We start from the raw sequence: 23,857 nt of genomic DNA on the forward strand, positions 1-23,857 counted from the left end.
TCAGCTCTCCAGAACCCAACCTAATCCAGCAGAACTACCCCATCTCACCCAAAAGGGTGACAGCAGAGCCAGCCAGAGAAAACAGGCTCTACTCTACCTCTACAGGTCATTGATCTCAGCCCAGCTCTCCGGTAACCGGTACTCATACCTCAGAAGGCGAGAGGCTCCACAGACCGTCCCTCTTCTCAGCCCAGCGCCACCTCTCAGACATGGGGAACCATGGCTCTAACCTGGATGATATCCTGGCAGAGGATATGCACCACTGGTACAACAAGTTCATGAAGGAGTCTCCGTCAGGACTCATCACGCTATTCGAACTCAAGGGCATGCTGGGTCTGCGGGGGATGAACGAGAACGCTACCAGCTACGTGGACCAAGTCTTCTTCACCTTCGACATGGACGGGGTGAGATGGTCATAATGATGATGATGATGATAATGACGATGAAGAAGACACACATTTGTAGAGGGACTGGGAGTGACAGTGCATTAGGATGGTATTAAGCCGTTATAAGTAATGTATTTCAAGTGCATGTTGATGTGGGACCTCTATTGTGACATCATGTGACTTTTATTTTGATATGCTATTCTGTATGTTGGGAGAAGAGCAGGGGTCAGTCTTGAGGTGGGAGTTACTGCAGCTGCCATGTTCTAAGCTCTCTTTATTATTTTGTCTATTTTGTCTCTCACTCAGTCTGCTTAGCTTCACTCCAGTAGCACACCGGAGGAGCTGCAGGTCTTACCCTGGTCCCAGATCTGTTTGGCATAACAATTCATGAAAAGGAGTGGGCATAAATAGACTAGCACTCAGGCTTGCAGGATCTTAGGTGTGCAAAAGTGTATTTCTGCAGACTGCACTATTGAGTTGGATGCAGAGGTGCAGTTGCTGTCATCAGCAGTTTTAATGCATTGGAGTGCATTGCATTTTCAATTGTAGACTATAGCATGTGAGAGGTGGAAATGGCAGAGCCACTTATAACACTAACATGCTTAGATATAGAGCTAAGAGCTGAACCATCAGCTGAGAGAACAACTGAAGGCAATAAACAACTTATTTGGTAGAAAATGGCCTATGTGGCATTGATATTAGACATAAACATTTATTCTAGAGTCAAAATTGACTACAAAGTGTAAATAGGATCATTTTGTCATAAAGTCAGTCTCGTCCAAACTGAGATTTGTGAGATTATTAAGAAAAAATAATATGTCACAGAATGAAGAGTACCGTAACAGTTTTCCTTTGGTTGGATTTATTTCAATCCAGCCCACATGCCCACAACCCGATCGTTGAGTATAAATCATTTCAAATTCCTTTTTTTTTTTACGTATAGTCAGGGGCACACTCAGACATAATTGACAAAAGAAGCATGGTGTTTAGTGAGTCCTCCAGATCAGAGGCAGTAGGGATGACCAGGGATGTTCTCTTGATAAATGTGTGAATTGGACCATTTCCTGTCCTGCTAAGCATTCAAAATGTAACAAGTACTTTTGAGGGTTAGGGAAAATGTATGGAGTAAAAAGGAAATTATTTTCTTTGGGAATGTAGTGAAGTAAAAGTTGTCTAAAATATAAATAGTAAAGTACAGATACCCCAAAAACTACTTAAGTAGTACTTTAAGGTATGTTTACTTAAGTACTTTACACCACTGCAAATATGTTTGTGCTTTTGCCTACTCCATTGTCATTGCCAAACAAAATGATTGGCATGACAATTCCCAGCCTGGCCTCAGAGCCATACGAAATATACTTTACATATTTCTGAGCACCTCCAAGAGGTATGATACCTACTAATGGTCTCGTTACTTTAGGCAGAAACGCAAGTAGGGAGGTTGGTCAGGGGAGAGTGGCTAATCTTTTAGCCAGGGACATTTCTATTGCAAAGAATCCTTCAGAACTAACCTGCTTCATCCGGGGTAGACTAACCCATTTAGCTTGATTTAAATGACTGATCCGCGTGTTGAGGACTGACTAAATCAGATTCTGTCGTAGTAAATATAAAATGTTATAGCTTGGTCTGACTAAAATGTTGTGCAAGACCCATTTTGTGTTAGGAGCGGTTTCACCAACAATTCCCTCCCTCTTGCAAAGATTGCGTCATCATCCCCTTAATTTGAGGAAGACAACTGATTCATTATTTTATTAATCAAATATTTTGTGTTAAAAAAGGCTAATGTTAAAATATATTACATTACACAACGACAGAATGTCTTTTAAACGTCATGCAATGTAACACTTTTGTATGACTAATAACAAAAAATATATCGATATGAGTGGGAAAAAATGTGCACACCAAAGACGGCATTAATGATAAGTAATAAAATAAAGACCGTATTTCTAAAAGCCAATTTGACACCATAGCCTCGTCAATTTGCAAGATAACTTTTCATTTTTGCACAACTGAAATGTGTCACTGACTAGCCCATGGATTGATGTTTCAGCATTGTATGAATGAAGACGTCGGTATTCGACTAGCCATGTGCGACATGCATGTGCAGTTATAAGCCTGCTAGAGTTAGCTGCAGGCAGACGAGCAATATCCACTGTCGTAGTACGGGTGTGAAGCTGGTTAGTTTTAAGAAAACCCTGAGTAGATCTAGCTTGCTTCATAGGATACCCCTCTGGGCTCAGAGTAAGATGTATAATACTATACATCCTCGAAGACGTATGATACATTACTTAATCCAATTCGTATGCTATTGTATGACCGGGTAAGACATAAAATGATACTATACGTTATAATTCGTATGATAATGTACTACCGATATTCCATTCATAATGTAACCTAACGTAATATATCATTCTAAAAGGAGTGTTACAGATTTACATACAGAATAATATGAATTGTCCTGAGACCACGTTGCAATTCCGTAACGAGTTGGCAAGAGAGCAGAAAAAGACTGCCACCCAGGCAAGTGGAGTAGAATGTGTGACACAAAAACTGTTGAGGAGACGTAGGAGATTGCGATCTTTACATTTGCATGCTGAGGGAGTGACACAGCTCTAACGTTATCACAGAAAGCCAATCACCTTAACTACCAATGTACTGTAGGATATCTGGGGATCATACCGGACTACGGTTAACTGACCTATAGTACGCTGACTGTGGAAGAGTAGTAAAGTACACACAGCAGAGATGTTTTTTTTTTTTTTTTTTTAGTTTACATCGTCCAGACCAGACTAGACATGTTGGTATGATAAACCGTGTGGGATTCCTCCTTCAGGGGTTGTTCCCACCGGGTGAGTGATCTAAGTGTGCGGTTCTCTTAAGCGTGTCATTAGCTAAATCGCTTAGTTGGCACGGGCTCAAGAGAAAGCCTCTTACAGAGGAGAGAGCTTTAGTGGTGGTACTGTCGTCAGGGGTGGGTTGGGGACGGTTGTACTGACCAAGACGGATAGGACACCAACCTAGGACAGGTAAACTAGGTTAAACTTTATGGTGCATCCAGTGTCCCTAAGACCATGTGTCCAGATACATATTTACATATATGGAACTGTATGTATCTAAATAAATGTAGCTACAGCAGATGGGATATATTAAATCAAAATATATTATTCTGTGCACTGAGGAGCAATTGTTTTGACAAAATGGCTGCAATGGCATGCACAAGTATTGTTGTTTGTACCATTTCTTCACCCTTTCTCTCTCTCTCTTTCTCTGTTTTAGGACGGGTACATAGATTTTGTGGAGTACATCGCAGCCATCAGTCTGATGCTAAAGGGAGAAATCAACCAGAAACTCAAGTGGTACTTCAAATTGTTTGACCAGGACGGCAACGGGAAAATCGACAAGGACGAGTTGGAGACAATATTCACGGTAATATAGGCGGTCAACACATCTAAAGCGGTCAACTCTTATGCTAATTGTTAAATAACTTAGGTACAGGAGAGGTATTTGTAGGAAGCCTGCCAGGATCTTTTACCATCCTCGCATCAGCACTATGAAACCTACTGTATGCATGACTAGACCAAGCTGCAAGAGGCTTAGTTTAGCCTTAGTTGACTTCAAGACAGGGTGACATCACCATGCAAGGCTAATGCTATTATATCAGGGCTTCTAAACATGAATCAACATCATGTCAAAAAACATCAGGTTGGTGACTTCCCATTACATAAAAAGTAATGGTTCAGTTAATAACTTCTTGGAAAAAGTTGAATGGCATCCAATCTAATCCTCTAATGTTAATTTGAAACGGTCAAAATAGAAGGCATCAAGGGAGATTAATTTAAAGAAGTAGGTTGGATTGAACTTGAAATTGGACGAAACAAGGCCACTTTAATCTGTGGAGATGAGCTCACCTAATCCCTACCTCACACAGAGACCGACAGGAAGGAACTCCCATGCTGGGACCTCATTGGTGGATTTGACCTAATTGGTGGTGACCTCATTGCATTTGTGGTGTGACCATAGAGTTAGAAGTGATAGAAAGGAAAAAGGTACAAAGCCCCTCAGACCATTGATTATATACTGAACAAAAATATAAACTCAAAATGTAAAGTGTTAGTCCCATGTTTCATGAGCTGAAATAAAAGATCCTTGAAATGTTCCATATGCACAAAATGCTTATTTCTCTCAAATTTTGTGCACAAATTTGTTTACATCCCTGTTAGTGATCATTTCTCCTTTGCCAACATAATCCATCCACCTGACAGGTGTGGCATATCAAGAAGCTGATTAAACAGCATGATCATTACACAGGTGCACCTTGTGCTGGGGACAATAAAAGGCCACTTTAAAATGTCACAGATGTCTCAAGTTTTGAGGGAGCGTGCAATTGGCATGCTGACTGCAGGAAAGTCCACCAGAGCTGTTGCCAGAGAATGTAATGTTCATTTCTCTACCATAAGCCACCTCCAAAGTAGTTTTAGAGAATTTGGTAGTACGTCCAACCGGCCTCAAAATCGCAGACCAGCGGCAGGGACTGGGAGACTAGTCAGGATCGTGGGAAAGATGAACGGAGCAAAGTACAGAGAGATCCTTGATGAAAATCTGCTCAGGACCTCAGACTGGGGCGAAGGTTCACCTTCCAACAGGACAACGACCCTAAGCACACAGCCAAGACAACGCATGAGTGGCTTCGGGACAATTCTCTGAATGTCCTTGAGTGGCCCAGCCAGAGCCCGGACTTGAACGCGATCGAACATCTCTGGAGAGACCTGAAAATAGCTGTTCAGCGACTCTCCCCATCCAACCTGACATAGCTTGAGAGGATCTGCAGAGAAGAATGGGAGAAACTCCCCAAATACAGGTGTGACAAGCTTTTTAGCATCATACTCAAAAAGACTTGAGGCTGTAATCGCTGCCGAAGATGCTTCAACAACGTACTGAGTAAAGGGTCTGATATTTCAGTTTTTTTTATTTTACAGTGGGGGAAAAAAGTATTTAGTCAGCCACCAATTGTGCAAGTTCTCCCACTTAAAAAGATGAGAGAGGCCTGTAATTTTCATCATAGGTACACGTCAACTATGACAGACAAAATGAGAAATAAAAATCCAGAAAATCACATTGTAGGATTTTTTATGAATTTATTTGCAAATTATGGTGGAAAATAAGTATTTGGTCAATAACAAAAGTTTCTCAATACTTTGTTATATACCCTTTGTTGGCAATGACACAGGTCAAACGTTTTCTGTAAGTCTTCACAAGGTCTTCACACACTGTTGCTGGTATTTTGACCCATTCCTCCATGCAGATCTCCTCTAGAGCAGTGATGTTTTGGGGCTGTAGCTGGGCAACACGGACTTTCAACTCCTTCCAAAGATTTTCTATGGGGTTGAGATCTGGAGACTGGCTAGGCCACTCCAGGACCTTGAAATGCTTCTTACGAAGCCACTCCTTCGTTGCCCGGGCGGTGTGTTTGGGATCATTGTCATGCTGAAAGACCCAGCCACGTTTCATCTTCAATGCCCTTGCTGATGGAAGGAGGTTTTCACTCAAAATCTCACGATACATGGCCCCATTCATTCTTTCCTTTACACGGATCAGTCGTCCTGGTCCCTTTGCAGAAAAACAGCCCCAAAGCATGATGTTTCCACCCCCATGCTTCACAGTAGGTATGGTGTTCTTTGGATGCAACTCAGCATTCTTTGTCCTCCAAACACGACGAGTTGAGTTTTTACCAAAAAGTTCTATTTTGGTTTCATCTGACCATATGACATTCTCCCAATCCTCTTCTGGATCAGCCAAATGCACTCTAGCAAACTTCAGACGGGCCTGGACATGTACTGGCTTAAGCAGGGGGACACGTCTGGCACTGCAGGATTTGAGTCCCTGGCGGCGTAGTGTGTTACTGATGGTAGGCTTTGTTACTTTGGTCCCAGCTCTCTGCAGGTCATTCACTAGGTCCCCCCGTGTGGTTCTGGGATTTTTGCTCACCGTTCTTGTGATCATTTTGACCCCACGGGGTGAGATCTTGCATTGAGCCCCAGATCGAGGGAGATTTTCAGTGGTCTTGTATGTCTTCCATTTCCTAATAATTGCTCCCACAGTTGATTTCTTCAAACCAAGCTGCTTACCTATTGCAGATTCAGTCTTCCCAGCCTGGTGCAGGTCTACAATTTTGTATCTGGTGTCCTTTGACAGCTCTTTGGTCTTGGTCATAGTGGAGTTTGGAGTGTGACTGTTTGAGGTTGTGGACAGGTGTCTTTTATACAGATAACAAGTTCAAACAGGTGCCATTAATACAGGTAACGAGTGGAGGACAGAGGAGCCTCTTAAAGAAGAAGTTACAGGTCTGTGAGAGCCAGAAATCTTGCTTGTTTGTACGTGACCAAATACTTATTTTCCACCATCATTTGCAAATAAATTCATTAAAAATCCTACAATGGGATTTTCTGGAGAAAAAAAATCTCAATTTGTCTGTCATAGTTGACGTGTACCTATGATGAAAATTACAGGCCTCTCTCATCTTTTTAAGTGGGAGAACTTGCACAATTGGTGGCTGACTAAATACTTTTTTCCCCACTGTAAATACATTTGCAAAAATAATATATAATATAATAAAACATTTTTTTTTTTTACTGCAACCGCCAACCATAGGAGGATTCAGGAGCCCGCTCTCAATGAGTGTAGACAGCCTGCTGCTGCCGCTCTGCTAATCATCAGATGGGTGTAGGAAAGGAGTTAGGGGGCCCTGCCTTGATTGGGTAACTGATTAATAATACAAAACTGCATAATAAATAAATGTGACTGGTCAATTGTGTGAGTCAGGGGCTGAGCCCAAGATAAAAAAATATATAATTACGTAAATGTTTTTATTATTATAATTGTTATCCATCTACAGGAGCCCGCTCTCAATTTTCAAAATACACCAGAGAGCATAATTTAGCCAAAGAGGATCAATAGTTTATAAAAAAAATAACTGTGGATTAAGTTTAATCAAAAGCACATTCAGCCATCTGCCAAAATAAAGGAAACACCAACATAAAGTGTCTTAAAAGGGTGTTTTGCCACCACGAGCTGCCAGAACAGCTTTAATGTGCTTTGGCATAGATTCTACAAGTGGACCTACAGTGAGGGAAAAAAGTATTTGATCCCCTGCTGATTTTGTACGTTTGCCCACTGACAAAGAAATTATTAGTCTATAATTTTAATGGTAGGTTGATTTGAACAGTGAGAGACAGAATAACAACAAAGAAATACAGAAAAACGGATGTAAAAAATGTTATAAATTGATTTGCATTTTAATTAGGGAAATAAGTATTTGACCCCCTCTCAATCAGAAAGATTTCTGGCTCCCAGGTGTCTTTTATACAGGTAACGAGCTGAGATTAGGAGCACACTCTTAAAGGGAGTGCTCCTAATCTCTGCTTGTCACCTGTATAAAAGACACCTGTCCACAGAAGCAATCAATCAATCAGATTCCAAACTCTCCACCATGGCCAAGACCAAAGAGCTCTCCAAGGATGTCAGGGACAAGATTGTAGACCTACACAAGGCTGGAATGGGCTATAAGACCATCGCCAAGCAGCTTGGTGAGAAGGTGACAACAGTTGGTGCGATTATTCGCAAATGGAAGAAACACAAAATAACTGTCAATCTCCCTCGGCCTGGGGCTACATGCAAGATCTCACCTCGTGGAGTTGCAATGATCATGAGAACGGTGAGGAATCAGCCCAGAACTACACGGGAGGATCTTGTCAATGATCTCAAGGCAGCTGGGACCATAGTCACCAAGAAAACAATTGGTAACACACTACGCCGTGAAGGACTGAAATCCTGCAGCGCCCGCAAGGTCCCCCTGCTCAAGAAAGCACATATACAGGCCCGTCTGAAGTTTGCCAATGAACATCTGAATGATTCAGAGGAGAACTGGGTGAAAGTGTTGTGGTCAGATGAGACCAAAATCGAGCTCTTTGGCATCAACTCAACTCGCCGTGTTTGGAGGAGGAGGAATGCTGCCTATGACCCCAAGAACACCATCCCCACAGTTTGGAATCTGATTGATTGGGGCCTCCTGTAGCTCAGTTGGTAGAGCATGGCGCTTGCAACGCCAGGGTTGTGGGTTCGATTCCCATGGGGGGCCAGTATGAAAAATGTATGCACTAACTGTAAGTCCCTCTGGATAAGAGTGTCTGCTAAATGTCAAACATGGAGGTGGAAACATTATGCTTTGGGGGTGTTTTTCTGCTAAGGGGACAGGACAACTTCACCGCATCAAAGGGACGATGGACGGGGCCATGTACCCTCAGCCAGGGCATTGAAAATGGGTCGTGATGGGTATTCCAGCATGACAATGACCCAAAACACACGGCCAAGGCAACAAAGGAGTGGCTCAAGAAGAAGCACATTAAGGTCCTGGAGTGGCCTAGCCAGTCTCCAGACCTTAATTCCATAGAAAATCTGTGGAGGGAGCTGAAGGTTCGAGTTGCCAAACGTCAGCCTCAAAACCTTAATGACTTGGAGAAGATCTGCAAAGAGGAGTGGGACAAAATCCCTCCTGAGATGTGTGCAAACCTGGTGGCCAACTACAAGAAACGTCTGACCTCTGTGATTGCCAACAAGGGTTTTGCCACCAAGTACTAAGTCATGTTTTGCAGAGGGGTCAAATACTTATTTCCCTCATTAAAATGCAAATCAATTTCTAACATTTTTGACATGCGTTTTTCTGGATTTTTGTTGTTGTTATTCTGTCTCTCACTGTTCAAATAAACCTACCATTAAAATTATAGACTGATCATGTCTTTGTCAGTGGGCAAATGTACAAAATCAGCAGGGGATCAAATACTTTTTTGCCTCACTGTAGGTATTTGTAGTTGTCCACATACTCTAGGTCAGACCCGTCGAGAGTAGTGATTCTAGTCGGGTGGGCGGGTGCCAGCAGCGTTCGATTGAAGAGCATGCATTTAGTTTTACTAGTGTTTAAGAGCAGTTGGAGGCTACGGAAGGAGTGTTGTATGGCATTGAAGCTCATTTAGAGGTTTGGGGGGGGGGGGGCATGGGCAAGTTGCAGCGGAGGGTGCAGAGCTGGTGGCCAGGGTAGTGGTAGCCTGCTGGAAAGCATGGCCAGCTGTAGCAAAATGCTTGTAGAAATTCTCGATTATTGTAGATTTATCGGTGGTGATAGTGTTTCCTAGCCTCAGTGCAGTGGGCAGCTGGGAGGAGGTGCTCTTATTCTCTTTACAGTGTCCCAAAACTTTTTGGAGTTAGTGCTACAGGATGCACATTTCTGTTTGAAAAAGCTAGCCTTTGCTTTCCTAACTGCTTGTGTATATTGGTTCCTAACTTCCCTGAAAAGTTGCATATCGCGGGGGCTATTCGATGCTAATGCAGTACGCCACAGGATGTTTTTGTGCTGGTCAAGGGCAGTCAAATCTGAGGAGAACCAGGGGCTATATACAGTGGGGAAAAAAAGTATTTAGTCAGCCACCAATTGTGCAAGTTCTCCCACTTAAAAAGATGAGAGAGGCCTGTAATTTTCATCATAGGTACACGTCAACTATGACAGACAAAATGAGAAAAAAAAATCCATAAAATCACATTGTAGGATTTTTAATGAATTTATTTGCAAATTATAGTGGAAAATAAGTATTTGGTCAATAACAAAAGTTTCTCAATACTTTGTTATATACCCTTTGTTGGCAATGACACAGGTCAAACGTTTTCTGTAAGTCTTCACAAGGTTTTCACACACTGTTGCTGGTATTTTGGCCCATTCCTCCATGCAGATCTCCTCTAGAGCAGTGATGTTTTGGGGCTGTCGCTGGGCAACACAGACTTTCAACTCCCTCCAAAGATTTTCTATGGGGTTGAGATCTGGAGACTGGCTAGGCCACTCCAGGACCTTGAAATGCTTCTTACGAAGCCACTCCTTCGTTGACCGGGCGGTGTGTTTGGGATCATTGTCATGCTGAAAGACCCAGCCACGTTTCATCTTAAATGCCCTTGCTGATGGAAGGAGGTTTTCACTCAAAATCTCACGATACATGGCCCCATTCATTCTTTCCTTTACACGGATCAGTCGTCCTGGTCCCTTTGCAGAAAAACAGCCCCAAAGCATGATGTTTCCACCCCCATGCTTCACAGTAGGTATGGTGTTCTTTGGATGCAACTCAGCATTCTTTGTCCTCCAAACACAACGAGTTGAGTTTTTACCAAAAAGTTATATTTTGGTTTCATCTGACCATATGACATTCTCCCAATCCTCTTCTGGATCATCCAAATGCACTCTAGCAAACTTCAGACGGGCCTGGACATGTACTGGCTTAAGCAGGGGGACACGTCTGGCACTGCAGGATTTGAGTCCCTGGCGGCGTAGTGTGTTACTGATGGTAGGCTTTGTTACTTTGGTCCCAGCTCTCTGCAGGTCATTCACTAGGTCCCCCCGTGTGGTTCTGGGATTTTTGCTCACCGTTCTTGTGATCATTTTGACCCCACGGGGTGAGATCTTGCATTGAGCCCCAGATCGAGGGAGATTTTCAGTGGTCTTGTATGTCTTCCATTTCCTAATAATTGCTCCCACAGTTGATTTCTTCAAACCAAGCTGCAGTCTTCCCAGCCTGGTGCAGGTCTACAATTTTGTTTCTGGTGTCCTTTGACAGCTCTTTGGTCTTGGCCATAGTGGAGTTTGGAGTGTGACTGTTTGAGGTTGTGGACAGGTGTCTTTTATACTGATAACAAGTTCAAACAGGTGCCATTAATACAGGTAACGAGTGGAGGACAGAGGAGCCTCTTAAAGAAGAAGTTACAGGTCTGTGAGAGCCAGAAATCTTGCTTGTTTGTAGGTGACCAAATACTTATTTTCCACCATAATTTGCAAATACATTCATTAAAAATCCTACAATGTGATTTTCTGGATTTTTTTTCCTCAATTTGTCTGTCATAGTTGACGTGTACCTATGATGAAAATTACAGGCCTCTCTCATCTTTTTAAGTGGGAGAACTTGCACAATTGGTGGCTGACTAAATACTTTTTTCCCCACTGTATGTTCTTAGTTCTGATTTTTTTTTATGGGGCATGCTTATTTAAGATTGAGAGGAAAGCACTTTTAAAGAACAACCAGGCATCCTCTACTGATGGACTGAGATCGATATCCATCCAGGACACCTGGGCCAGGTGAATTAGGAAGGCCTGCTCGCTAAAGTGTTTTAGGGGCCGTTTGACAGTGATGAGGGGTGGTCGTTTGACCGCGGACCCGTTACGGACGCAGGCAATAAGGCAGTGATCGCTGAGATCCTGGTTGAAGACAGCGGAGGTGTATTTAGAGGGTAAGTTAGTCAGGATGATATCTATGAGGGTGCCCATGTTTACGGATTTAGGGTTGTACCTGGTAGGTTCCTTGATAATTTGTGTGAGATTCAGGGCATCTAGTTTGGATTGTAGGATGGCTGGGGTATTAAGCATATCCCAGTTTAGGTCACCAAGTTGTACGAACTCTGAGGATAGATGGGGGGCAATCAATTCACATATGGTGTCCAGGGCACAGCTGGGGGCTGAGAGGGGGCTGTAGCAAGCGGCAATAGTGAGAGACTTATTTCTGGAAAGGTGGATTTTCTGAAGTAGGAGCTCAAACTGTTTGGGCACAGACCTGGATAGTATGATAGAGCTCTGCAGGCTATCTCTACAGTAGATTGCAACTCCACCCCCTTTGGCAGTTCTATCTAGATGGAAAATGTTGTAGTTGGGGATGGACATTTCTGAATTTTTGGTGGCCTTCCTAAGCCAGGATTCAGACACTGCTAGAACATCAGGGTTGGCGGAGTGTGCTAACGCAGTGAATAACTCAAACTTAGGGAGGATGCTTCTGATGTTAACGTGCAGAAAACCAATGCTTTTACGGTTACAGAAGTCAACAAATGATAGCTCCTGGGGAGTAGGAGTGATACTGGGGGCTGCAGAGCCTGGGTTAGCCTCTACATCACCAGAGGGACAGAGGAGGACTAGAATAAGGATACGGCTAAAGGCTTTAAGAACTGGTCTTCTAGTGCGTTGGGTACAGAGAATAAAGGGGGCAGATTTCCGGGTGTTGTAGAATAGATTCAGGGCATTATGTACAGAAAAGGATATTGAAGGATATGAGTACAGTGGAGGTAAACCTAAGCATTGGGTAACAATGAAAGAGAGAGCATCACTGGAGGCACCGATTGAGCCGGTCTCGGCATGTATGGGGGGTGGAACAAAGGAACTATTTGAGGCAGTTTGAGAGGGACTTGTGGTTCTACAGTGAAATTGTATAATAAGAACTAACTGGAACAGCAATAGGCAAGGCATATTGACATGGGAGAGAGGCATAAAGCAATCACAGGTGTTATTAGAGAGAGCTAAGACAACAACTGGTAATGGCGATGAAAGTTTGGGCTGAGGCTAAACAGATAAACAGGACAGGGTACCGTGTAAAGGAACAGTCCAGCAGGCATCAGCTGTGCAGCTGAGTGATCATAAGGTCCAGTGAACAGCAATATGTGAGTCCGAGAGCAGTTCGAATTGGTGCTACAGCACAGCGAGCAGGAAGCATGGCTGCTGTTGTTTGCGTGTGCTAGCGGGCCGGGGTTAGCAGATGGATCTTCGTGGCCGTCGCAACGGGAAGCCTGTTGAAACCACAGACGATTACGTTTGCAGACCAGTCGTGATGGATCAGCGGGGCTCCGTGTCGACTCTAGGAGGTCCCGTCCGGTTGACAGAGAGGTAGATAGCCGGGAGATGTGCCTGACTCGAGGCTAGCTCAAGGCTGATTAGCAAACAACAACATCCATTTGGTTGCAGCTACTAGTTGCGATGATCCGGTGTTAAAGGTCCAGTAATTCAGTGATTCCGGCAGAAAATCCGATATGTTCTGGGTCGATACCTGGCTACATCTCCTTTCCAACAGACACTGGGAGACAAATGTACCTTTCAGCAGGACAATTACCTAAAACACAAGGTAAATATACTCTGGAGTTGCTTACCAAGACGACATTGAGTGTTCCTGAGTGGCCGAGTTACAGTTTTGACTTAAATCGGCTTGAAAATCTATAGCAAGACTTGAAAATGGCTGTCTAGCAATGATCAACAACCAATTTTAAAAAGAATAATATGCAAATATTGTACAATCCAGGTGTGCAAAGCTCTTAGAGACTTACCCAGAAAGACTCAAAGCTGTAATCGCTGCCAAAGGGGCTTCTAACATGTATTGACTCAGGGGTTTGAATACTTACGTAAAGGAGATATTTCTGTATTTCATTTTCAATAAGCAAACATAAAAAAAACATGTTTTCACTTGGGGTATTGTGTGTCGATGGGTGATACAACAAAAATCTATTTAATCAATTTTGAATTCAGGCAGTAACACAACAAAGTGGAATAAATCAAGCGGTATGAATGCTTTCTGAATTCTTTCCATTAGATTATGTGTTTTTATAAAATTAAGCAAAAAATAAATACATGTATGATAAAATCTGGAAACCTTGACCATCTTGAGGAGTGTGACATTCCCAACAAACATAATTGTGTTATGTACACTGAGTGCTCTTTCAGAGGGTGAATGGGCAAGACAAAAGATGTAAGTGCCTTTAAAAGGGGTATGTAGTACTTGCCAGGCGCACCGGTTTGTGTCAAGAACTGCAACGCTGCTGGGTTTTTCACGCTCAACAGTTTCCTGTGTGTATCAATAATGGTCCACCACCTAATGGACATCCAGCCAATTTAACACAACTGGGGGAAACATTGGAGTCAACATGGGCCAGCATCCCTGAGGAACGCTTTCAACACCTTGTAGTCCATGCCCGACAAATTGATTATGTTCTGAGGGCCAAAAAGGGGTGCACCTCAATAATTTATCAAAGATAAAATAAAGAATTGTCTTGGATATAATGTTTAATGTATTTTAAATGTTGTTCATCGTGATCAATGGCTCTATTCAAACTGTACAGCCGAAGTGTTACAGATTCCACTGTAGAAATGTAAAGGTCATTTCCGATTGAGCCGACATAAGCAGTAGGGGTGTGCCGATAAATGCCGGTAAAGCCTATACCTGAAGTGCGCATTACTCCGCTATCACTCAGATCACATCGTTATGTTCCTTCACTCATTCACAAACATTGTTCAAAGGTAAACGACCTCGACAGATGAAAATGCACATTAGGGCTATTTACTTATTCCTATTCAATTATCAACTAAATATGCTAATACAGTAAATAGACTAATGCATGGCTGGCTACTACTGCCTGCATTTATTCCATACACCGATTGAGATGAAGGTAGGATAATTCGCTTGCCCCGTATATTGTTCCACTTTAGAGAGGAGTAAAACTTCTCTCCTGATACTGTCTACATTTGTCATTTTATTTTCTAATGATCTGTAGCTCGATAAACATGCCTGTGCGAGAATAAATAAAAATAGCAAGAAGCATGGGCATGGATCGCGACATAACAACAGACGTCATCAGCGATGGAATAATTATACGGAAAGACAAAGTAGGCCTACTAAACAACGCCAAGTAGACAGACTAAAACAACCATATGGCCTCAGCAAAGTCTACAGAAAATAACTAGGTTGAACAACAATGACTAGCAACTTGAATCCCTCCACAGCCTCATAGAGGATCTAGATACATGTTCTAACCTCTCTGGATTACAACCAAATTATGATAAATGTACTATATTACGTATTGGATCACTAAAAAATACAATTTTTACATTACCATGTAGTTTAACAATAAAATGGTCTGATGGTGATGTGGATATACTCAGAATACATATCCCAAATGAATCCCAATACATTTTTATAGAAAGTTAGCAAAAATAGATAAGATCTTGCTACCATGGAAAGGTAAATACCTGTCAATGTGTGGAAAAATCACACGGATTAACTATTTAGTATTATCCCAGTTTACCTATTTGCTTATGGTCTTGCCTACGCCTAGCGAACAGTTTTTTAAATTATGTGAGAAAAAAATATTCCATTTTATTTGGAACGGCAAGCCAGACAAAATTAAACGGCCCTATTTATATAATGAATATGAATTCGGAGGACAGAAATGATTAAATAGTAAAGCATTAGACCGATCACTAAAAGCTTCAGTCATATATAAGTTATGCTTGAATCCGAACTGGTTCTCTAGCAAATGAGTAATATTGTCTCACCAAATGTTCAAGAATGGCCCTTTTCCCTTTATTCAGATTACAACCTCTCACTTTCAGTTATTGGAAAAGGAAATAATCTCCCAAATATCACTATTTCTAAAACAAGCCATAGAAAGTTGGTTGCAATTTCAATTTAATCCTCCAGAAACGACAGAACAAATAATGCAACAAATATTGTGGTTAAACTCAAATATACTAATTGATTAAAAAAAAAAAAAAAAAATTGACAAAATGTTTAAAAAAGGTATAATCTTCGTAAACGATATCATCGGTAGGACTGGTGGAGTTATGTCGCACATGCAGCTAACAAAAATCATATGGAAATGTCTGCTCTACCCAAAATTACAACCAAATAATTGCAGCATTACCGCAAAAATGGAAGAGGAAAGTGGAAGGGAGAAAAAGTAAGGAACTTGTCTGTCGGCCTTGCATTAAAGAACATAATTGGTTAAAGAAAACTGTGATAATATAAAAGTATACCAGTTTCATTTAAGGACCAAAGGATTGACAGCCGTCCCATATAGATTGCAAAATAGTTGGGAAGAGATTTATGACGTACCGATTCCATGGCATAGTGTTTATGAACTGATACACAAAACGACGCCGGATTCAAAACGTATAATTTTTCAATTTAAATTACTATATACAATTCTTGCTACCAATATAATGTTATTTATATGGGGGATACAATCTTCCCAGCTCTGCAGATTTTGCTGCGAAGAGACAGAATCATTAGATCATTTGTTTTGGTACTGTCCATTTGTAGCTTGTTTTTGGACACAGGTCCAGGAATGGCTAAAGGATTGCAATATTTACCTGGAGCTAACCCTGCAGATAGCACTACTGGGTGATCTGAAAAGTCATAGTCAATCGATCAATAACATAATAATACTATTAGCAAAAAAATGTATTTTCAATTCACAATCTGTAGAAACAATGAGAATAGAAAGGTTCAGAACTTTTGTAGAACATCACAGTACAGTTGAAAAATATATGGCAAATAGAAATCCAATATGGATGGTGTTAAGAGATAGATAGGTGGTGTTTAATGGAGTTGAAGGATGGAACTAATAACAACTAACAACAACTAATAACAACAAGATAACTAATAATGTAGGCACGCTGTGTCCATGATAAGTGTATGGGTTGTGGGTTGAGAGCTTTTGTGAAAGAGCACTGTTGGAAGGATATGGCATATAGAAGCAAACCGGATGGACATCATGAAAATGATTGGAGAGGTTGAGGGTAGAGGAAGTTCAGGAGTAAAAACAAACTAAATAGAATTATTGTAAAATTGACTGTGTCCATAAAATGTATATAGTATGTATGGGCTGGAAGTAGAGGCTTAGGCGTTGTTGTTCACTAGTTTACTCCGATTAGGGAAGGGGTGATGGGGTTGGAAAGTAATAAAGGTAAATATATTTACAAAAAAGGATATGTATGTATGTATGTGTATATATATATATACAGTGGGGAGAACAAGTATTTGATACACTGCCGATTTTGCAGGTTTTCCTACTTACAAAGCATGTAGAGGTCTGTAATTTCTATCATAGGTACACTTCAACTGTGAGAGACGGAATCTAAAACAAAAATCCAGAAAATCACATTGTATGATTTTTAAGTAATTCATTTGCATTTTATTGCATGACATAAGCATTTGATACATCAGAAAAGCAGAACTTAATATTTGGTACAGAAACCTTTGTTTGCAATTACAGAGATCATATGTTTCCTGTAGGTCTTGACCAGGTTTGCACACACTGCAGCAGGGATTTTGGCCCACTCCTCCATACAGACCTTCTCCAGATCCTACAGGTTTCGGGGCTGTCGCTGGGCAATACGAACTTTCAGCTCCCTCCAAAGATTTTCTATTGGAGACTGGCTAGGCTACTCCAGGACCTTGAGATGCTTCTTACGGAGGCACTCCTTGGTTGCCCTGGCTGTGTGTTTCGGGTTGTTGTCATGCTGGAAGACCCAGCCACAACCCATCTTCAATACTCTTACTGAGGGAAGGAGGTTGTTGGCCAAGATCTCGCGATACATGGCCCCATCCATCCTCCCCTCAATACGGTGCAGTCGTCCTGTCCCCTTTGCAGAAAAGCATCCCCAAAGAATGATGTTTCCACCTCCATGCTTCACAGTTGGGATGGTGTTCTTGGGGTTGTACTCATCCTTCTTCTTCCTCCAAACACGACGAGTGGAGTTTAGACCAAAAAGCTATATTTTTGTCTCATCAGACCACATGACATCCAGATGGTCATTGGCAAACTTCAGACGGGCCTGGACATGCGCTGGCTTGAGCAGGGGGACCTTGCGTGCGCTGCAGGATTTAAATCCATGACGGCGTAGTGTGTTACTAATGGTTTTCTTTGAGACTGTGGTCCCAGCTCTCTTCAGGTCATTGACCAGGTCCTGCCGTGTAGTTCTGGGCTGATCCCTCACCTTCCTCATGATCATTGATGCCCCACGAGGTGAGATCTTGCATGGAGCCCCAGACCGAGGGTGATTGACCGTCATCTTGAACTTCTTCAATTTTCTAATAATTGCGCCAACAGTTGTTGCCTTCTCACCAAGCTCCTTGCCTATTGTCCTGTAGCCCATCCCAGCCTTGTGCAGGTCTACAATTTTATCCCTGATGTCCTTACACAGCTCACTGGTATTGGCCATTGTGGAGAGGTTGGAGTCTGTTTGATTGAGTGTGTGGACAGGTGTCTTTTATACAGGTAACGAGTTCAAACAGGTGCAGTTAATACAGGTAATGGGTGGAGAACAGGAGGGCTTCTTAAATAAAAACTAACAGGTCTGTGAGAGCCGGAATTCTTACTGGTTGGTAGGTGATCAAATACTTATGTCATGCAATAAAATGCAAATTAATTACTTAAAAATCATACAATGTGATTTTCTGGATTTTTGTTTTAGATTCCGTCTCTCACAGTTGAAGTGTAGCTATGATAAAAATTACAGACCTCTACATGCTTTGTAAGTAGGAAAACCTGCAAAATCGGCAGTGTATCAAATACTTGTTCTCCCCACTATATATATATATATATATATATATACAGTCATGGCCAAAATTGTTGGCACCCCTGAAATTTTTCCAGAAAATGAAGTATTTCTCACAGAAAAGTATTGAAATTACACATGTTTTGCTATGCACATGTTTATTTCCTTTGTGTGTATTGGAATAACACAAAAAAAAACAGGAAAAAAGCAAATTTGACATAATTTCACACAAAACTAAAAAAATGGGCCGGACAAAGTTATTGGCACCCTTTCAAAATTGTGGATAAATAAGTTTGTTCCAAGCATGTGATGCTCCTTTAAACTCACCTGGGGCAAGTAACAGGTGTGGGCAATCTAAAAATCACACCTGAAAGCAGATAAAAAGGAGAGAAGTTGACTCAGTCTTTGCATTGTGTTTCTGTGTGTGCCACACTAAGCATGGAGAACAGAAAGAGGAAAAGAGAACTGTCTGAGGACTTGAGAACCAAAATTGTGGAAAAATATCAACAATCTCAAGGTTACAAGTCCATCTCCAGAGATCTAGATGTTCCTTTGTCCACAGTGCGCAACATGATCAAGAAGTTTGCAACCCATGGCACTGTAGCTAATCTCCCTGGACGTGGACGGAAGAGAAAAATTGATGAAAGGTTGCAACGCAGGATAGTCCGGATGGTGGATAAGCAGCCCCAAACAAGTTCCAAAGAAATTCAAGCTGTCCTGCAGGCTCAGGGTGCATCAGTGTCAGCGCGAACTATACGTCGAAATTTGAATGAAATGAAACGCTATGGCAGGAGACCCAGGAGGACCCCACTGCTGACACAGAGACATAAAAAAGCAAGACTACAGTTTGCCAAAATGTACATGAGTAAGCCAAATTCCTTCTGGGAGAACGTCTTATGGACAGATGAGACCAAGATAGAGCTTTTTGGTAAAGCACATCGTTCTACTGTTTACCGAAAATGTAATGAAGCCTTCAAAGAAAAGAACACAGTACCTACAGTCAAATATGGTGGAGGTTCAAAGATGTTTTGGGGTTGTTTTGCTGCCTCTGGCACTGGGTGCCTTGACTGTGTGCAAGGCATCATGAAATCTGAGGATTACCAAAGGATTTTGGGTCGCAATGTAGGGCCCAGTGTCAGAAAGCTGGGTTTGCGTCCGAGATCATGGGTCTTCCAGCAGGACAATGACCCCAAACATACTTCAAAAAGCACCCAGAAATGGATGGCAACAAAGCGCTGGAGAGTTCTGAAGTGGCCAGCAATGAGTCCAGATCTTAATCCCATTGAACACCTGTGGAGAGATCTTAAAATTGCTGTTGGGAAAAGGCACCCATCCAATATGAGAGACCTGGAGCAGTTTGCAAAAGAAGAGTGGTCCAAAATTCCGGGTGAGAGGTGTAAGAAGCTTATTGATGGTTATAGGAAGCGACTGATTTCAGTTATTTTTTCCAAAGGGTGTGCAACTAAATATTAAGTTAAGGGTGCCAATCATTTTGTCCGGCCCATTTTTTGAGTTTTGTGTGAAATTATGTCAAATTTGCTTTTTTCCTGTTTTTTTTGTGTTATTCCAATACACACAAAGGAAATAAACATGTGCATAGCAAAACATGTGTAATTTCAATACTTTTCTGTGAGAAATACTTCATTTTCTGGAAAAATTTCAGGGGTGCCAACAATTTTGGCCATGACTGTATATATATACAGTGGGGGAAAAAAGGATTTAGTCAGCCACCAATTGTGCAAGTTCTCCCACTTAAAAAGATGAGAGAGGCCTGTAATTTTCATCATAGGTACACGTCAACTATGACAGACAAATTGAGAAAAAATAATCCAGAAAATCACATTGTAGGATTTTTAATGAATATATTTGCAAATTATGGTGGAAAATGGTGGAGTATTTGGTCACCTACAAACAAGCAAGATTTCTGGCTCTCACAGACCTGTAACTTCTTCTTTAAGAGGCTCCTCTGTCCTCCACTCGTTACCTATATTAATGGCACCTGTTTGAACTTGTTATCAGTATAAAAGACACCTGTCCACAACCTCAAACAGTCACACTCCAAACTCCACTATGGCCAAGACCAAAGAGCTGTCAAAGGACACCAGAAACAAAATTGTAGACATGCACCAGGCTGGGAAGACTGAATCTTCAATAGGTAAGCAGCTTGGTTTGAAGAAATCAACTGTGGGAGCAATTATTAGGAAATGGAAGACATACAAGACCACTGATAATCTCCCTTGATCTGGGGCTCCACGCAAGATCTCACCCCGTGGGGTCAAAATGATCACAAGAACGGTGAGCAAAAATCCCAGAACCACACGGGGGGACCTAGTGAATGACCTGCAGAGAGCTGGGACCAAAGTAACAAAGCCTACCATCAGTAACACACTACGCCGCCAGGGACTCAAATCCTGCAGTGGCAGACGTGTCCCCCTGCTTAAGCCAGTACATGTCCAGGCCCGTCTGAAGTTTGCTAGAGTGCATTTGGATGATCCAGAAGAGGATTGGGAGAATGTCATATGGTCAGATGAAACCAAAATATAACTTTTTGGTAAAAACTCAACTCGTCGTGTTTGGAGGACAAAGAATGCTGAGTTGCATCCAAAGAACACCATACCTACTGTGAAGCATGGGGGTGGAAACATCATGCTTTGGGGCTGTTTTTCTGCAAAGGGACCAGGACGACTGATCCGTGTAAAGGAAAGAATGAATGGGGCCATGTATCGTGAGATTTTGATTGAAAACCTCCTTCCATCAGCAAGGGCATTGAAGATGAAACGTGGCTGGGTCTTTCAGCATGACAATGATCCCAAACACACCGCCCGGGCAACGAAGGAGTGGCTTCGTAAGAATCATTTCAAGGTCCTGGAGTGGCCTAGCCAGTCTCCAGATCTCAACCCCATAGAAAATCTTTGGAGGGAGTTGAAAGTCCGTGTTGCCCAGCGACAGCCCCAAAACATCACTGCTCTAGAGGAGATCTGCATGGATGAATGGGCCAAAATACCAGCAACAGTGTGTGAAAACCTTGTGAAGACTTACAGAAAACATTTGACCTGTGTCATTGCCAACAAAGGGAATATAACAAAGTATTGAGAAACTTTTTTCCCCACTTTATATATGTATGTATATATATTTGCGAGAATAAAAAAAACATATGGGGATTGGAAGTGATGCAGACAATTACATTGATGGAAGTTACAATCTATCTGCAATATTAAAGTTGATCTACCCCCTAAAAAAAATTACATAAAATAAAATATTAAATGAACAACAAAAAAACAATGACTAGCAACGGATTCTGATTCATACATGATGTTTGGAGAAAGGGGGACTTGTGCCCTGAGACGAGTGACTCAGCCGCGCGTGCGTCTGTCTGGGTAAATGATAGCAGACAGATAGTGGCGTGTTCTAATCCAATCGTTGCAGTAGGCTCAACCGATACCCTGCCCGTTTCTTTACAGACAGAAGAACTAGCCAATAGTAGTTTAGAGCACAGGCGCTTGCTTCACACTGTTTGAGTGAAAGAGAGGTGTGTGTGATGGCAGCTGAAAATAGCTTTTTTCAGATCACAGATAATTACAAAACATACTTGTCATAATCATATTCCAAAAATTCTCCATATCCGTTACTATACTCGTTTTGTCCAAGGACTCGGCACACCCCTAACAAGCAGCGCTTACCGTGAATGCAGTCTCCTGCTGTAAAGCTGAATTTCCACGATTGAATTTCCGCGGATTGAATAGAGCCCCTAGTGATTGCAAAATCTATGATGATGGTGGAATGTTTTTAAAGACAAACTAACTCTTTGTTTTGCTAGCCTTTTCCAATATATATTTGTGGTTGTAATAGTTTTTTAGGCAATATGTTCTTTTGATTTATGCATTTGCAGTTTTTAGGATAACACATTGTTTTGTTGAATTTTGAAAATGCATTTACAGTTTTGCAAAATTCCACAGATTTCTGTGTCTTGTGTCAACTGTTTTGAAAATCGACAACATTGTTTCAAGAATTTCATTCAAGCAATTAAGAAATGTTTCTCTCTCTCTCGCTCTCAGGCAGTCCAGGACATCACGCGGAACCAGGATGTCACCCCAGGGGAGATTGTGTCACTCATATTCGAGAAGGTCGACGTCAACGGAGAGGGTAAGAGTCACCACCTGTCTGTCTTCCTGGAGGTTATTATGAGTTGACCCCTGACCTGTCCCCTTCTCCCCCCACAGGTGAGCTGACCCTAGAGGAGTTCATCGAGGGGGCGAAGGGTCACAACGACATCATGGAGATGCTGAAGAAGATGATGGACCTCACGCCCGTACTCATCATCATCGTCCAAGGAATAGTAGTCTGAGAGAGACCACCGCCGTAGCCACCCTGTGCACCTGAGAGAGACGACAGAAACACTTAAGTCCCATCACAAACATTACCCCACAAACTAATAATTGTGAGATTTGCCTGCACAACGGACCTGAGGGAATGTGTTTCCTTATGAAACAAGACTGTTGTTCCCCAATGAGGGTTCTACGTCACACAGCCAGGTCTGGGGGTGGAGACAATGTAGTCCGTGCGTAGTGGACCCCAGGAAGAGGAGCAGCTAACGGGGTTCCGAATAACTAATGAATAAATAGTCCCAGACTACAGAGGACTCAGGCATCCGGTCCTGTACTGCAGCCCACTAACCACCCACAGATGAAGGGATGGATGAAGGGAGGAAGACATTGAGAAACCCTTCTTCAACACCATCACAACAAACAAACTGAATGAAACAGGACATTTAAAGGGACAGCTGTGGAAAGCGGTAAAGGTACCATCTTCACATTCTACATGTTTGTGTTTGCTCTGACCACTCAGCCAGATGGACACTTGGATTCTGAGAGAGAGAGAGAGAATTCTCTATTATAAATCATCACTATAGGGCCAGGCGTTTTCCTGACCGTGTGACCAACACAAGGAGATGCTTTGGGCTTTAGTTATAGGCTATGTTCAGGAGTCAGGTCACATGTTCAGGAGTCAGGTCACATGGTCAGGAAAAGGTATTGTCTCTAATAATATCCTCTGTAGGTAAGATCACAAACAGGCACGTGCATAGATAGAGCCCCTAGGGGTTCTGAAGTGCCTGCCCTTTTTACCTCGTATGGAAAAGGTGCCCTTTGGATTGGTGGAATTACTTTGTTCTTTTTCCCCCCAGGCCTTTTCCCCTCGTTTGACACTAGGAGAGCCGAGAGCGTCATGTTGACATTTTTAATTACTCTGCCATTTTGAAAGTCACGCCCCCTCCCCCCGTCCTTTACTTTTCCTTAAT

General features: G+C 42.2%; 1 protein-coding gene across 1 annotated transcript; it reads left to right on the forward strand.

The window, feature by feature from the left end:
* Nucleotides 1–209: 209 nt before the first annotated feature.
* guca1d (guanylate cyclase activator 1d) lies at nucleotides 210–22,906 on the forward strand (the record flags this gene model as incomplete). Its single annotated transcript, XM_084178964.1, has 4 exons — nucleotides 210–404; nucleotides 3,663–3,812; nucleotides 22,617–22,704; nucleotides 22,782–22,906. The coding sequence occupies 4 exons, from the start codon at nucleotides 210–212 to the stop codon at nucleotides 22,904–22,906; spliced, it is 558 nt and encodes a 185-aa protein (XP_084035090.1).
* Nucleotides 22,907–23,857: the final 951 nt, after the last annotated feature.

The sequence above is a fragment of the Coregonus lavaretus genome, assembly GCF_964263955.1.
Source record: "Coregonus lavaretus genome assembly, chromosome: 15".
Taxonomy (NCBI): domain Eukaryota; kingdom Metazoa; phylum Chordata; class Actinopteri; order Salmoniformes; family Salmonidae; genus Coregonus; species Coregonus lavaretus.